This window comes from Peromyscus californicus, unplaced genomic scaffold, assembly GCF_007827085.1.
Source record: "Peromyscus californicus insignis strain IS unplaced genomic scaffold, ASM782708v3 Scaffold_2__1_contigs__length_46816999, whole genome shotgun sequence".
NCBI lineage: Eukaryota > Metazoa > Chordata > Mammalia > Rodentia > Cricetidae > Peromyscus > Peromyscus californicus.
In genome coordinates, this window is record NW_026294540.1 from 17,802,229 (window position 1) to 17,818,460 (window position 16,232).

Sequence of the window (16,232 nt, forward strand, 5' to 3'; positions counted from 1 at the left end):
AAAGGCTCAAAGTTACGCAGAGAAACCCTGTCTCGAAAAACAAAACAAAACAAAAAGAATTAAAAGGAAGAAAGTGAGGAATGATTCAGGAACACAAGCAGACAGACCCGTGGACTCGTAATCTATAAGATACATTAATGGACGGTGGAAAACAAATCAGTCTCTGGAGAAATGGAAGAGATGCCGTTCATAGATAAGATGTCAGGGGATAACCGCCGTGCTCTGTGGGAACCTCGTTTGGATTTTTGAGGCGTTTAAGCCAATTGTGTGAACGTTCTCTTTGAAATAATTAGGAGTGTTCTGATTCTACGCAAGATGATTTAATTCTGAAGGAGTGATAATGGGAAAATAATTGTATTGCTAGCAAATCTTCCCAGCATGCCCTTTCGTCTGTCATTTGGCCACACTCCACTGGACAGACGTAGGAGGGATGGGATACAGAGTACACTCAGAAGTCTGCCTCTGAAATGCAAGACGGAAGTAAGAAGGGTAGCAGTGACAGGGTCAGGGGTCAGGGGCTCGGATGCGGGCAATGCAAATGAGAATTTCCAGTACCGGTGATTAGATGGTGCATCCACGGATGGATAGTGGATATGGGACGCTGAGAACGTATTTCCGTGTAAACTATATCTTCTGATGGAGTCAGCTGGCCCCATGGTGTGTTGGTTAATGTCCAGCAAGGGGGCACTCTGGAGAAACATCCCCATTTGTCACCTCTGCCAATAGCCGAGTGTAAGTTCAGGTACCGGTATGATCGATGCCACTGAATACAGAACTTGGAAGAGATGCTATAGGATTCAGTATTGTGTACTGTTGCCTCAATAGGGATACATCAATAGAAATGACCTAAAAAAATAATAGATAGGCAGTTGAAAACAAATAGTGAGTGGTTGAGTTTTGAGTGTCTCCTACCTTTTCTGTGTGTGGATTTGAAGACAGAACCCAGTGTCTGTCACATGTGGGGCAAAGCCCAAGTCCTTTTGTATTTTTTAAGATTGATTTTTATTATTTTTAATTATGTGTTTGTGGGGACAGAGGGAATGTGCACATGAGTGTAATGCCCTTGGAAGCCAGAAGAGGGCGAAAGGTCCCTTGGATCTGGAGTTCCAGGTAGTTGTGAGCTGCCTGATGTAGATACTGCAAATTGAACTTGGGTCCTCTGCAAGAGTAGTACATACTCTTAACCGCTGAGCCATCTTCTCACCTCTTTTTGTAATTTTAGCGTGAGACAGGATCTCCACAAGTTGTCCAGGCTGGCCTTGAACTCATCCTGTAGCCCAGGCAGCTTATGATCCTCCTGCCTCAGCCTCCCAGATACCTGGGATTACGTGCTGTGTCCCCAGGCCCAGCTCCTTTTTCCAAATTATACAATCCTAAGTGTATTAGGTTGACAGCTGACTAAAGGATTGATCGAACAGCTAGCTTTGCAAAACCCTAAAACTCTAATATCCAGCAGGTGCCTGTTACGTGCCGTTTAGCTTGCAGTGTGGGGAGGCGGCATGGAAGTCTGAGAAGTAAGCCTGTTGAAGCCGTGCAATGGTGCGTGTGTTATTAATGAACATCTTAGAGCAGAGTCTGAAATGGAGATGGGGAACCCACTGCTGAGGACCAGAAGCAATGGAGCGCAACAGCATCGGGAGCCCTGCTGCCCTCCAGCTCCGGCTTTGCCTCGGAGACATAAAGACCTGCTGATAAAGAAGTCACTGTTAACTCAAGATAGAAGCAAATACAGGGAAGCCACAGGCAACGGCCCAAAGGGACCAACATCTGATAAAGCTTATCAGGACACAGAAAGATGCCCGTAGAAAACACCTTTGGCTGCACCTGTTACCACCTGAGAGGGGAAAGGCATGTGTTCAGACAGGCTGCCTGTGGTCATTGATGTCAGTGAGTCAGAGACTGAGTCAGCCCATGGTAAAGTAAAAGAGTTCAGTGGCTTTGACATGTGCACACCTGTGTACACATACACACAGGTGCATGTATGATACGTATAACTCCCGCACACATGTACATGCATATGACACACAATTCATGTGTATGCACATGCTTATGTATGCACATATGCACATCTGTGCACACCATACATGCCGTGGCTTCTTTTAGAAGACACCATACATGCACTGGCTTCTTTTAGAAGATGCAGGCATGACCAGGGGACATTTCATGCCTTGGAACCATGCTCAGACTCATTTTCTTCATCTTGTTTCCTAACAGAAGTGGACAATCCCCCCTGTCAGGTAATTTAAGGAAGGTCAAAGGGGCCAGCAGAGTAAGCGAGGGACTAGGTCTTGGCCTGAGAAAGGACCCTGTCCCCACCCAGAACACTCAGTACCAGATCATCACATGACAGGTTGTGTAGGGTGACTGTGTTCATGGGGTTCCTGGTTGGGAGAAAGGAAATGGGAAAAAAGCCCCCACTTTTGAGAGCCAACCACGTCCATGTACACAATCAGTGAGTTCACATCCCACAAAGCTGTGGTGAAGGTGGGTGGCACGTGTCTGTAATCCCAGCACTTGAGAAGCTGAGGCAGGAGGACTGCTGAAAGTTCCAGGCCAGTTTGGATCACAGGCTGAGACACTGTCTCGAAAGGAAGGGAGGGAGGGAGGGAGAAAGGAGGGGAAGGGAAGGGGAAAAAATGGGAAGAAAAGAATTGTCTATGCCAAGCTGTATTCACAAAAGTCTGCATTTGTAAATCTTACAAACTGCTGCTTGCCAGAGAGTGGGAGCATGCTAGCAGCCAGACATGCTAACTTATGAGGTCTACGAATAAGTTTTTCTTATTGCTACGATCACATATTTATTTCAGTGTGCATTCACATAAAAATATTTTTCATTACGCCATATGTGACCACGCGAGGTTCCTTTGTGAAATGACTCTTCTATAGCAGAGAGATGGCTGATTTCAAGAAAAGTGTCAAGTCAATGCAATCTCAGAGAGTATGTGACTCACCCACCAGCAACTTGGGACTAGAACCTGAGTGGTTTTGCTTTCAGGGAGCCAGGAGGAGGCTGTATACACGTGACCTTCCCTGAGCGTTGGCCCCTGACACCTGCTTGGCCAGCATGACTTTACTGGGCTCAGAAGAACTACAGGAACACCAGCACGACTTCATTCACACATTCACTTGATCCTTCTTAATGTTCTCAACTATTAAAACCCCCAACCAGCGCCCGCACCCCAGCCTGCAGTTTCCCAGGAACTCTGCTAGGTTAGTGGATGGTTGTGGGTATGAACTCACGTTGTCTTCCTGCAGTGGGAAGGCATTTACCTTCTGCTCTGTACCCTCACATGTAATGTATGCCCACTACAAGGGGCCCTCCCTCCCTCGCTCCTTAGCTGCAGCTGTCTCTAGGTACAAGAAGCAAGAGGTGTTCCTGTGACAGCACCTGGAGCCAGGCTGGTGGAGCGCTCTGACTGACACACTGAGCACCCTCAGACTCTATGCCTGCTGCTTCTGCCTTGTAGTGATGGTTGCCTTACATCTCCTAGGAGCCAGACCGGGTGGGCAGCTGCGGGGGGGTGGTGGGGGGTGGAGGGAGGCGAGGGGGAGGCGGCTTGCTCCTTTTCTCACATACTGGCCACTGTGCGGATTCTCCGGGACAGCTGTGACATAGAGCCACGCATGAGTGGCTGACATATCGGGAATGTCTTCTCTTCTGGTACAGAGGGAAGTGCAACAAAGTATCAGCAGATGTTTCCCTTGGGGCTGTGTAGCCAAAGCTGTGATGGTTAATTGTTGTGTGTTCTGACAAATAAAGCTTGCGTGAAGTCAAGACGGTGGAGCTAGCCATTAGTGAACCATAGATGTCTGGAGGTCTGTCTAGAGAAGAACAGGAAGTGATAAGGCAGGGCGGAGACAGGATCTGGGTCCTTTTGGACTGGAGGAACGGAAGAGGAAGGAAGTGACTGTGGCTGCTCTCCTGCTTCTCTGATCTTTCAGGTTTTACTACATATCTGACTCCTGGTTTTTACTGATAAGGTTCATTAGATTTACGCTTCAGTTAATATTGTCAACTTGACAGGATCTAGACTCACCTAAGAGGCAGACCTCTGGGCATGCCTGTAAGGTTACTTCTAGACTAGGTTAACTGATATGGGAAGACTCACTCTGAATGTGGGTGGTACCATCCCATGTTCTGCATCAAAAGGAGAAAGCAAGCTGAGCATCAACATTCATCTCTCACTGCTTCCTGACTGTGGATGCCATGGGACCAGCCGCCTCACCTTCCTGCCGTGATGGACTGTACCCTGAAACTGTGAGCCAACAACGCTCCTTTCCCTTAAGTAGCTTTTGTTTCATATTTAGTCCCAGCAAAGAGAAAAGTAACTAATGTAGATGTTGTCCTGGCATTTCTTCTTGGTGAGTGGCAGCCATGTTTACCTGCATACACATGTGGATTCTCCTGCAGTGACCTTTGCTCCCAGCTTCCTCTTTGTGAGGACACTAATTGTTTGGATCGGACCCACCTTTATGACCTCATTTTAACTTGGTTATGTCCACAAAGACCCCTTCTTCCTTTGCATGTGTGTATAGTGAGCATGTGTTTAGGCATGAGTTTTATATGTGTATGTGGGTATCTGTGCATATGTGTGCACACGCACGTGAAAGCTGGAGGCTGATCTCAGCTTGATCCATTTCCCATCTTACTCATTGAGGCAAGGTCTGGCAATCAAACCCAGAGCTCACCGATATGGGCTAGTCTTGCTAGCCATCTTGCTCTGGGCATCCCGTCTCAGCCTTCCCAGGCTAGAATTATCAGAGGATTCCCATACCCAGCAGGCATTTATGTGGGTTTCTGTGGATCCAAACCCCAGTCCTCATGTTCATGTGACAAGAGCTTTAATGGCTGAACAATCACTGAAGTCTACCCCATCCCCCAAAAAGGACCCTTTATGAATGAGACCACACTCTGAGGATCCAGGGCTAAGACACCAAGATGTGCTAATGTGATGGACAGTGCACTCTAAATGGCACCTAATTCAGTGGTTTTACTTTCTGACATACACTGTCTGAGGTTTAGATCTAGGTCCCAGGGCCCAAGACTGATTGATACTCAAAAATATTCTCCTCCTGCCTCGCAGAGGCTCATGCATCCCAACAGAACTCAGCAGTTTCTAGAGGAAGCGTTACACAGGGAGGTTACAAATGACCAGAGGGAGAAAACTCGGGGGTGGAAATTAGCCGTTCGATGTTCAAAATGTGTACTGAGCATCGATTTTCCCCTAAGAACACTTAATCACCCCTTATTACGTATTGGGAAAAGACGGGTAAAGCTATTGTTTCTAACCAACAAGGACTGAGTAAGATCGCCGGCTGTGAATAGGCAGAATGGATGTGTGAGCCCTGCACAGGTACTTACAGTGAGGCTGGGTGTGCCACCAAGGTGAGGCCCACATCGGGAGGGTGTCCTGAGGCATCCCAGCACCCTGCCTGTGCTGAGAAACACTGAGCCCAGCCCGGGCATCATAAATAACAAATGATATCTCTGAACCCCGGTGGCCAGCAACAGCAGACCCACAAATCGGGGCACATGGGACCAGGACATAGTCTATGTTAGAGGCAGATGACATAAGAGAAACGCATGCAGGTGATTGGAGCCGAGTTCCTTATCCCAGTCTGTGTGGTTCCAGTCCATACACCCATGCTGGGAAAGCCGGCCTCTGCCTAGCCAGCTTACCTCCACTCCTTACCTCGAAGCCAGGCATCTCCAAGGATGAGTGTCTGTCTCACGTCACCCACCATCTTTAGCGCTGTCCCCACTTGCAAAACATCCAGTCCTTGGATTCGAACTGCTTTCTCCCTGGCTAGTCCATGGAATAGATTTAAACACCCATTGTTCTCACCCAAGAAAGTGATCAGTGTTCACTAGAAGCCCTTCCAGCTCCTTGGCCTGGCCTCCCTCAGTGGCTAGCTCTCCAGCTCTCTGAGACATGAAACCACCCACCAGCCAGACCACCAGGGTTCTCCAGTTTGTGTGAACTCCAGTAGAGGGGGAAAAACATGTAGCTTTGCTGAAGTCTAGCATCTCAGGCAAGGTCCAGATGCACCCATAGCCCATTTCCAGCTGGCTCACACAGCATGAAGCCTTACTTCCCAGCAGCAGAGAGAGGTGCCAGGGCCAGGAACACCCAAGACTATCAGTTTCTCTGCTAGGAAGGATGGGGCTGCCCTGTGATAGCGTACCTTTAAATATTGCCCGTCAAATGCTTCCTTATCTCATTGTACTAAGTATGCTTAACACATTGATTTTACATAGAACTTAAAATATGTGTGTGTGTGTGTGTGTGTGTGCGCGCGCGCGCGGGCTGTATACAGGTACCTGTCAAATCTGGAACTAGAGTTACAAGCAGTTATGAGCTACCCCATGAGTGCTGAGAAATGAATTTGGGTCCCCTACTAGAGCAGCCAGTGCTCTGAACCACCACGCCATCTCTCCGGCCCCTGAGTTGGACTGTTTTTCTTGATTCTCTATGTGTTTGGCTCTGACTCATTCCTGAACTCTTCTCTAGCCGATCGACTCTCATGACGTATTGATTTAGATCACAGATGTTAGGAATCTCATTTTCTTTCTGTCATTAGTTACTTCCTCTGTGCTGAAATTTTGCCTCCCAAGCTGAGAAACTTACCTGGCTCGGGAAGCTGGAAAGTGAGAAGATTCACAAAGCTGGTCCCCCAAGTTTACAAAGCAGTAGCAATGTCCAGGAAAAGAGGAGACTCTTTGGTGGAACTGCCTGCAAAGTGTGCCGAGATCCTCACAGGGTGCAACTTTTATGAGTCGTCACCCATTCTGGGGTTGAGGGTTTGGGGGTGATGATTGCAGCTGCCTTTGAATCATCCATGCTCCCCCTCAGTCACCCCAATAAACTCACTGGTTCATGGATCTTTTCTTTGTCTGTCATGGATACCCTACCTAGAGTGAATAGATATCTGTTTGCATTTCTACTAGAAGCCACACAGCATCAACATCGTTGCTAGGCACCTCTATGTTCTCCCTGCACTGTGTCCTGGGTGCCTGTCTCTCTGATGAAGTCTGGACCTTCGTCCCTGTAGCCCACCACGTCCTCCCTGGCTGGATGGAGCACCTCTCGTGTGGCTTCCCAAGCAGGGACATAGAGAATAAAGGTTTTTGAAAGCTCTAATGCATGGAGACCACTGAATCTGTAATTAGGCTGGGCACAGGGCTCAGGTCGGAAGTCACTTCTGCCTAGATTGTTCCCGCCACTTCCATGAGGCTGCTGCTTGACTCTTGTCCTTAGCCTCCCTTCTGTGTCTGTGACCAAAACGCTCTGACTAAAAGCAACCTTTGGGGGTGGGGGTTATGTGACTTACAATCCCAAGTCACAGCCCGTCATTGAAAAAAAAACTCAAGGCAGGAACTTGATGGCAGCCTACTTGCCATTCCACACAGCATTACCCCCTCTTCATGGACAGAGAAGCATGGTAGGAACCATGGAGGATGCTGGCTGGGGGCCAGCAGCCTCATGCACAGCTGGCTGTCTTCTATAACTCAGGAACACCTTTCCAGTGCCACCCGCAGTGGGCTGGGCTCTCCTACACCAATGACTAAGTACAGTCTCCCCAGATAGGCCCACAGGTCAGTGTGATCCTTCAAGTTTCTCCACTGAGGTTCCTGGATGACTCCGGGCTATTTCCGGTTGACAGTTAAAGCTACCTGGAACCACCTTTTCCTCTATAGCTCCTCTCGGTACACCTCGTGTTTGAATATGCCCTAACCATGTGGCTTGTTGTTGTTGTTGTCCATTGTACATATAGTCTACTAGCCTCTTGTAGTCGGAAAATGCATGCTCTTTTAGAAGTTTTGTGAACTAATTCATAAGCAATTCTCCTGAGTCCCCCACCTCCACCCCTCAACTCCCTGACCCTGTTATTCACATGTTAAATTCCCATGTCACTTTCTGAGTTATTCTCTCCATTGTCTTCATTCACTTTGTTTTTACTTCTTACTCAAGTCTTTAAACTCCATGCTTGCGGGGGGGGGGGGGGGGGGGGGGCTGGCGGGGGGTCACCTAGATGGCTCAGTGGTTAAAAGCACTGGCTGCTCTTGCAGAGGACCTGGGTTCAGTTTCCAGCACCCACATGGTGGCTCACAAGCACCCAGAACTCCAGCTCCAGGGGATCTGATGCCTTCTTCTGACCTCCTTGGGCACTGCACTCGTGTGTGTTTACCCACACATAAACTTATTACCAATAAATGATTTCGTTACCTTCTTGGTAGATCTACAAGCTGAGATCATGTAAAATTTTATTGTGTGGTTGAAGGAATGTCCTAGTATGTTCCAGCAGGTTCCATGATTTCCTGGCATTGGGAGAGGGCTTCTCTTCCACCTCCGCGTGTGGTCTCAGCAGGGCCACCACCCCAAGCACTTGGATAGCAACAGCTGAGTGGGGCCCAACACTTCTAAAAGCTCAAGCCTGACACTGTGACCCTTTCTCACCCCCTCCATCCACAGAGCCAAGGTGAAGAAGGGGGTGAACATTCTGACCGTGCAGACCAGCGAGCCTCGGCAGTGGGATGTGAGGCAGGAGGTTGGCAATGGAGGGAAGCACACCACCACCTCTGTGGCCTGCCAGCGCCTGGGCCCCGGGGCACGCAATAGGTAAGTAGCCCCTCCAGGGCACTCTGATTTTGTATCCAGCTTTGTCTGCCGCCTTCTTGACCACTGCTGGCCCAGATGTTAAACCCAGGACTTCATGCCCACTGGAGTACCAGATGGCCAACGATGCATATGTAGGTACCAGCCTTGGGCTCTTTGAACATTGGGACAGAAATGACATCACCCCCATTTTGTCATTTAAACTTATTTCTGTGAGTTATCAGAGGATGCTGTGATGAAATGCTCAGTCCTGCACACAGATTAGATGTAGCCATTGGTGAGAAGGAACAGAGGGAAGGAGGTAATAAACTGTGATGCTAAAAGTAGGCTGTCATGAGACTCTCCATCATCTCACTGTGGGTTACCCCTGAAGACAGTTGTTTTATGGCTATGAGAACTGCACATCTGCTGTTTTGGAAAACAAAACTCAGGCACTTGACGGCATCCTTTTACCTGCTGGCTAAGATGTGGGCCATCTCCTTCCAGGGTCTTATATACAAAATCTCCGTATACAGGATATCCATAGTAAGTTATTTGTCTTAGAAGTTTTGGATCATAATATCTACTTGGAGTTTTAAGACTTTTTTTCATTTATATAGGAGATGTTTTATTTTGACTTTAAGTACTTCTTTAAAACAATGCTCCCAGCCGGACAGTTGTGGTGCATGCCTTTAATCTCAGCACTCAGGAGGCAGAGCCAGGCAGATCTTGATGAGTTCGAGGCCAGCCTGGGCTACAGAGCAAGATCCAGGGCAGGCACCAAAACTACACAGAGAAACCCTGTCTTGAAAACAACAACAAAAAAAAATTGCTCCTGGCTACATAATAATATATAATACATAAAGATACAGGTCTTTAACTTAATGCAAGTAAACTTGCTGTGCTTTTGATAATCAAGGTTGTTTTCATGTTTGAGTTACCTAGATCAGTGGTTCTCAACCTGTGGTTCATGGCCCCATTGGAGGGGTCAAACAACCATTTCACACGGGTCACCTAAGACTATTGGAAAACACAGATATTTGCATTATGACACAGAACAGCAGCAAGATTACAGTTATGAAGTCGCAACAAAAATAATTTTGTGGTTGGGGGTCACCACAACATGAGGAACTGTCTTAAAGGGTCGCAGCATTAGGAAGGTTGAGAACCACTGTCCCAGATAATGCTGAGCAGTGAGCTTCCTTCCACAAAAATCTCTCTCTGGTACCCATGGAATATAGAAGCTGAAGTGGCTTTTCTAGCTTGGGTTTCTGTTGCTGTGATAAACACCATGACCAAAAGCAACCTGAGGAAGAAGAACATTTATTTGGCTTCCAGGTAACGTTCCATCACTGAGGGAAGTCAGGGCTGGAACTCAAACAGGGTAGGAATGTAGCTTGAGTTTTCCTGCCTGGCCCACGGTCAGGACAAATCTCTATCACCTGCCAGTCCCACAGCCTCTCAGACCCGACCAAGTAAACACAGAGACTTATATTGGTTACAAACTGTATGGCCGTGGCAGGCTTCTTGCTAACTGTTCTTACAGCTTAAATTAATCCATTTCCATTAATCTATACCTTGCCACATGGCTCGTTTCTCATCGTGGCGGCTGGCAGTGTCTCTCTGACTCAGCCTTGCACTTCCCAGCTTTATTCTCCTCCTTGTCCCGCCTACACTTCCTGCCTAGCCAATGGCCAATCAGTGTTTTATTTATTGACTAATCAGCAACACATTTGCCATACAGAACATCCCACAGCACAGGAACCTGGAGGCAGGAGCTGAGCCAGAGACCATGGAGGGGTGCTGCTTACTGACTTGCTCCGCCTGCTTTCTTGTGGCATGCAGAACTACCTTGCCCAGGCATGGCACCACCCACAGGCGACTGGGACCTCCCACATCAGTTACCAATCAAGAAAATGCCCCCACAGATAGTCAGTGTAATATAGGCAACCTCTCAACTAAGGTTCCCTCTTCCCAGGTGACTAGTTTATGTCAAGTTGACAAAAACTAGCCGGCACAATGCACCCTCCGCCTCATAATGTATATTATGTTTGATCTTCTCTTGGTGATGGCTGGTAAAAGAGTTTTAAGTCATTATGAAAGCTATATCTAAGAAGAATGCTTTCTGCTAATCTGTAGGGTGAGAAGAAATGGGAGGGACAGAAAGAGGAAGCTATTGGGTGCAGTGAGGTGCATTCAGAGTACATTATACACTCATGCAAATGGTTTTGAGTTTGTGAGGCACGTGGCTTGCTTGCATTAATAGAGAGGCCGATCGCATTCAGTACGGGCTCCAATAGCTCTTTAGGAGACATTCAGGCTGACTTGTGTCCTTTCTAGCTGGAAGAGAGCTTGGTTTCCCTGTGCTGGCTTGCATGCAATCCGCTTAACAAAAGAATTGCTCTGCCGACCTGAGTGGCATAGGATTCATTTATTAAAAATTGACAACCCTTCCAAATTTGGCATTCCAGCTGTTTCTCTGACACATGCAGTTTTTGCTGAGGTCAGTAAAACCCAGCTACCAGAGTTGACAGGTTCCAGTAAGCTGTCCACGGGCCGATGGTATCTGACTTCAGCATGGCTGGCATCTCCAATGACTGAGCTTTGATTTTTGAATGGCAAACGTTAATTGTACATATGAATGGAGTACCACGTGATATTTCCCTGTAGGCACACAGTGTGCCGTCATTTTTTTTTTTTTCGTCAGACATGTGATCCCTTGTTAGGGCTCTCTACAGCTCTCCTCTCAATGCGCTTTCCTGGAGGAATTTAGATACAGGAAAGAAAGGTTAACTTAGGGGACATGTCTTAATTAACCCTTAAAATGCTGCCATTAAACAAAACTACTCCACTTTGTTTATGAGCACCTTATTCGTGGGTCCATGGGACCCTCTGCAGGCCCCTTCTTTAATGCTCATGAAAGACAGCTTTCATGCTGAATAGTTCCTAGCTTCTGCCCTCACCATCCCCATGGTGACTCCTGGAAGAATTTTTGAACACATCCCAGTGTCTGAGTCTTTGACCTTGTTTAAAAAAAAAAAAAAAAAAGCCAGAAAGAAAATGTGTGCCTGGACCCTTCGTTATTTGGGAGGTCAGAGGATAAACTAAGCCTTCCCAGTTGATGTCATGTAAAATCTAATTACCACAGACAATTAAGGAAATGAAAGTAGGCATGCTAGTTAACAGACAGTGAACTTACACATGTAAATAGTTCTTTGCATCCGACCCAGATGGAGAATCCTTGAAAGGGAGATGAGGTATTTGTTGGAAACTCTGAAGAGCCATGTGGTCAACCCTGTGTGTTCTGGGGCTTCTAAGAACCCGCGTTGAAGGCTGGCATGTTCCTGGGAGGAGAGTGCATGGCTTTCCTGGTTTGGTCCTTCAGGAGGATCTGGTTTTGTTTTAAATTATTTTTTTAAGTTATGTGGGAGCGGGGGAGGTGTGTGTGCACCACATCTCTCTCTCTCTGGTGCCCACAGAGGCCAGAAAAAGTGTCTTGGATCCCCTGGAGCTACAGTTACAGGTGGTTGTGACCCATTGTGTGTGTGCCAGATGTGTTAGGTCCTCTGCAAGAGCAGTCAGTGCTTTTAACAATCGATCCATCTCTCCAGCCCCGCCTTTGGAAGGCTTTGGCAGAATACTCTGCACCATTTTCACGGTAACTTCACTTTAGACTCAAGACAGGTAGACTGCCACCGGCTAGACTCAGGGTGGTCACAAGCAGGTGGATGTGGTGGAGAAAACCTGGCTATGCTTACCTGCTCTCAGTTTCCCTAAATGACGTCTGAGAAACTGATTTTTCCCCCTTCAGCACACTTGCTATGGAAGGACCAATATCATCAGTGTGCTCAAACACCCTTTCCGGATTGTGACAGCCCGGACCTCACAATAGCTGCCACTCAGTCACAGGGACAGATTGATATAGCAAGGGCCTGGCGCATGCCATGAAATAGCCACCTGCTGCTGGAGAGTCTTGTCGTCTGTGCAACACTGATATTCAGCCCCCTTCACACCCATTCCCCACTTGGACCCTCAGAAAGCCCTGCATGGCTCTCCACTCCATGCTGGGTGGGAACCACTGAATGCGAGCCACACCTGATCTCAAGTACCCAGAGCATGTGGAGCTCTTGAGCCAGCTCCCTGTAGCTCACACAGGGCCTTAGACTTGTCTATCACTGTACAACAAATCATCCAAGGACTTGGACCTTAAAATAATATGCCTTTTAAATTATGTGTATAGGCGTGTGTGCGCGTGTGCGCGTGTGCGTGTGTGCGTGTGTGTGTGTGTGTGTGTGTGTGTGTGTGTGTGTGTGTAGGCCAGAAGACGACTTTGGTTCTTGTTCCTCAGGCAACCATCCACTTTGTTTAAGGCAGGGTTTCTCACTGGCCAAGCAGCTGACTGGACAGTGAGCCCCAGAGATCATCCCGTCTCCTTATCCCCAGTGCTGAGATTATAAGCACATGCCAGCATACCCATCCTTTTTCACGATTCCTAGGCATCGAACTTAGACTCTTGTGCTGAGCCACCCACCCCACCAACCCCAGCAGCGTACCCTTATAACCTCTATATATCTGCATACCTTATCAGAATCTTCTGCTCCAGGTCTCAAGGCGGGCACCCATCCAAGTGTCGTCCAGGGTCTAAAGCATCATGTTGAAGAAGGGTCATGTGGGGAAGGGTCCTTGTCTCTACACGTAGATGCTTGTCCCAGTTAGACTTCTTGCCAACTTGACACAGGCCAGGGTCAGGGTCATCTGAGAAGAGAGAACTTCAATTGAGAAAATTCCTCCATCAGATCAGCCTGTGGATAATCCTTTTCGAACATGGGAAGATATGGTTCTATCATTCATTGTGCCTCTGCATTGCCCTGGGTCTTTATGTTAGTTCCTTATTACGGGAAAAAGGTCACCACAGGTGCGATGCCTTAAAATGACGTAAGTTTACCGTCTGAAAGTTCTTGAGATCAGAATACAAGTGACTTCACTGGGAATCGATGCAGATGTAAGCAAGGCTGCGGGGATGGTCCCTCCCTTTGTCTTCTGGAGCCTGCCATTCCGTTTCCTAGCTTGTGGCTGACCCTCACCTACAGAGCCAGCCTCAGCCAGCCATCTCTTTTCCAAGCTTCAGGAAACACTTGCCTGTAGACATGTCTCCAAGTCGCCTGTCTCCTACGTTGACCTCCAAGCACTGCGTGATGTCCTCAGATCCCCACTAAATGATCCAGGTTAAACCCCCACCCCCACCCCTTTCAACCCAGCTCAAAACCGTTAGTTCCACTTCACCTGCAAAGCTGCTTGCCTTTCAAGGTAGCGTAGTTACCATTCACAGAGGTATGCATGTGAACTTGCTTCCTGCAGCCAAGAGCCCGCAGCAAGCACCCTTACAGTCCTGAATCACTGAAATGCCAGAAGACGACCTAGAGTAGGGGTGTGGGCTCAGGTCAGCTGCATCAGCATCTACAGGCCCCATCAGGGAAGCTTCCTGGACCTCTGAGGAAGACTGACAGGAAAAGCTCTCCCATGCCTAATCCAGCCCTGAGCACAGGAGCTGGCCTCGCTGGCCAGCCCAGCAGAAGCAGACAGCCCTCATCAGGACCTGTGTACCAAGGATTCTTGCTTCAAGGACAAACTCAGTCAATTATCTGAGGATCCTGTTGGCACAGAATCCCCTCTCCCCATCTTTGTGATTTGTGGCTGCCTGCAGGAGCCTCTCAGTGGGATGCTGGCTGGCCGCAGTTGGAGAAGCTGAGAGTGCTTTGCGCCTTGCCTTTGGCTCTTGCGATGTCCCTCGTGAGCATCGGCAATTAGGAGAGCTGCCCGTTGGAGGCATGGAAGCTGCAGCTGTGTTTCCAGATCTCGGTCCCATCCCAGAGTCCTGGCTCATAAAAGAGGATTTGCTGGGGCTAAGAAGGGGGGCCCATCAGCAGAGTGCTCGCTGTGTGACTTGGGCACGGTGGCCTGCACCTATAATCCCAATGCTTTCTAACTAGTCAGCCTAGACTAATTGGGAAGCCCACACACCAGTAAGAGACTCATGCTAATAATAATAATAATAAAAAAGGTGGATCCAGGGAGAGAGATCAGTGGGTAACTTGCTGCCAAGCCTGATGACCTGAGTTCAATCCCCAGAACTCGAATCATAGAAGAAGAGAAGAATCCCACACAGACAAGTTGTCCTCTTACATCTATACATACACACACACACACACACACACACACACACACACACACACACACACACACACACAGAGAGAGAGAGAGACAGACAGACAGACAGACAGACAGACAGACAGACAGACGGAGACAGAGACAGAGAGACAGGGAGATACAGAGAGACCCAGAGAGACAGAGACACTGGGAACCTGTCCCAGATATGAACCCAGCACTAGCATGTGATAAGCCATACACATATGGTCACCCTTACGATGAGGCTTGGTGGTGTGTGGGTGAAGAAGGGACATTATTAATAACTCACCCGGTGCCACTCCTTCCAAGTCCGCTGCTCATCCTGTCACCTCTCATCTACAACAGGGCTCTACCGTGACAGCCCACCGTAAGTCAAAATTGGATTTAATACCTCCGCTCTCATCAGATTGTGGCCCTCCCAGGATCTCATTTAGACTTAACTACCTCCATAAATATCTGGTTTCCAAATACAGTCACGGCAGGGCAGGGGCTTCAGGATATGAACAGGGAGGGGTTCACAGTCCAGTCCCCAGCTGTGAGGTTGCCCTTACATCCTACGATACTTTCACTGGGGTCTAGGCTGAAGGGTCCCTTTGGCCCACTTTTTGCAGGTCACTGGAAGGACACTACTGGGGATTTGTCTTCCTTGGTTGCCCTACCTGTGAGGTCAGATGTGGAGTGTGGAAAGCTCAGCTCTGTCTCCATACTTGGACACCAAAAATTGTGGGACACTGGAACAAGCAGGCTGGAAGCTGGGACTTTAGAAAACTGGCTGATGCTGGACCTCTTTCTTCTCTCTTGCTTCCCATTTTCTCCCAGAGGGGAAAATTAAAATCCTTCATTAATTCACCTCTGTCAGATGATTTTCCGTCCTAGGGTTTGCCAGAAGCAAACCTGGGACTCAGGATCAGAAGAGCCCCCTACTACCTCCCCTGGGGAAATGACCTCTCAGATGAAGAGTTGGGAGAGAAAGCTTGCTTGGGGAAACTCACCAAGACAGTATGGAGCATTGTCTCCACTTGCCGAAAACCTCCCCCTGAAGAACTGTGGAATTCAAGGACTCAAAGCCATTTGCCTGAATCCCCCAGACCCAGGAAAATAGCTCATACCTGAACCATCATCCTATTGATTTTGTGGTCCTTCCCCTCCCCCTTCCTTTTTTTAGCATCCTTAACATCTCTGCTCTCAGGCCAAGTCAAGCTAACAGCCTATAAGAGAATCTTTCATACTTAGAGTGTGAGGCCAACACAGCAGTTCATGCTCAGTCCAAATCTTTCCCCATCAGAGCCTGCATGACTCTGAGTGAGTTGGCATGAGATCTGTGTGACTTCCGGGGAAAGAATGGGAGTGGTGGGGCCGAAATGGGGTGGGGTGAGCAGACAGCAGCGGACCTGAATCAGAACTCGCTCTCCTGACCCTCTCTGCATTCCTTCCTTCAGAAACATCCTG

General features: G+C 48.3%; 1 protein-coding gene across 1 annotated transcript in view; it reads left to right on the top strand.

Annotated features, from left to right (window-relative positions):
• The window catches only part of Tmem132c (transmembrane protein 132C), a 328,956-nt gene that overhangs the window by 206,026 nt on the left and 106,698 nt on the right, over positions 1–16,232 (top strand). Inside the window, exon 3 of the mRNA XM_052755491.1 lies at positions 8,475–8,621. Coding sequence (XP_052611451.1) covers positions 8,475–8,621 — 147 coding nt within the window. The remainder of the gene's footprint in view (positions 1–8,474; positions 8,622–16,232) is intronic.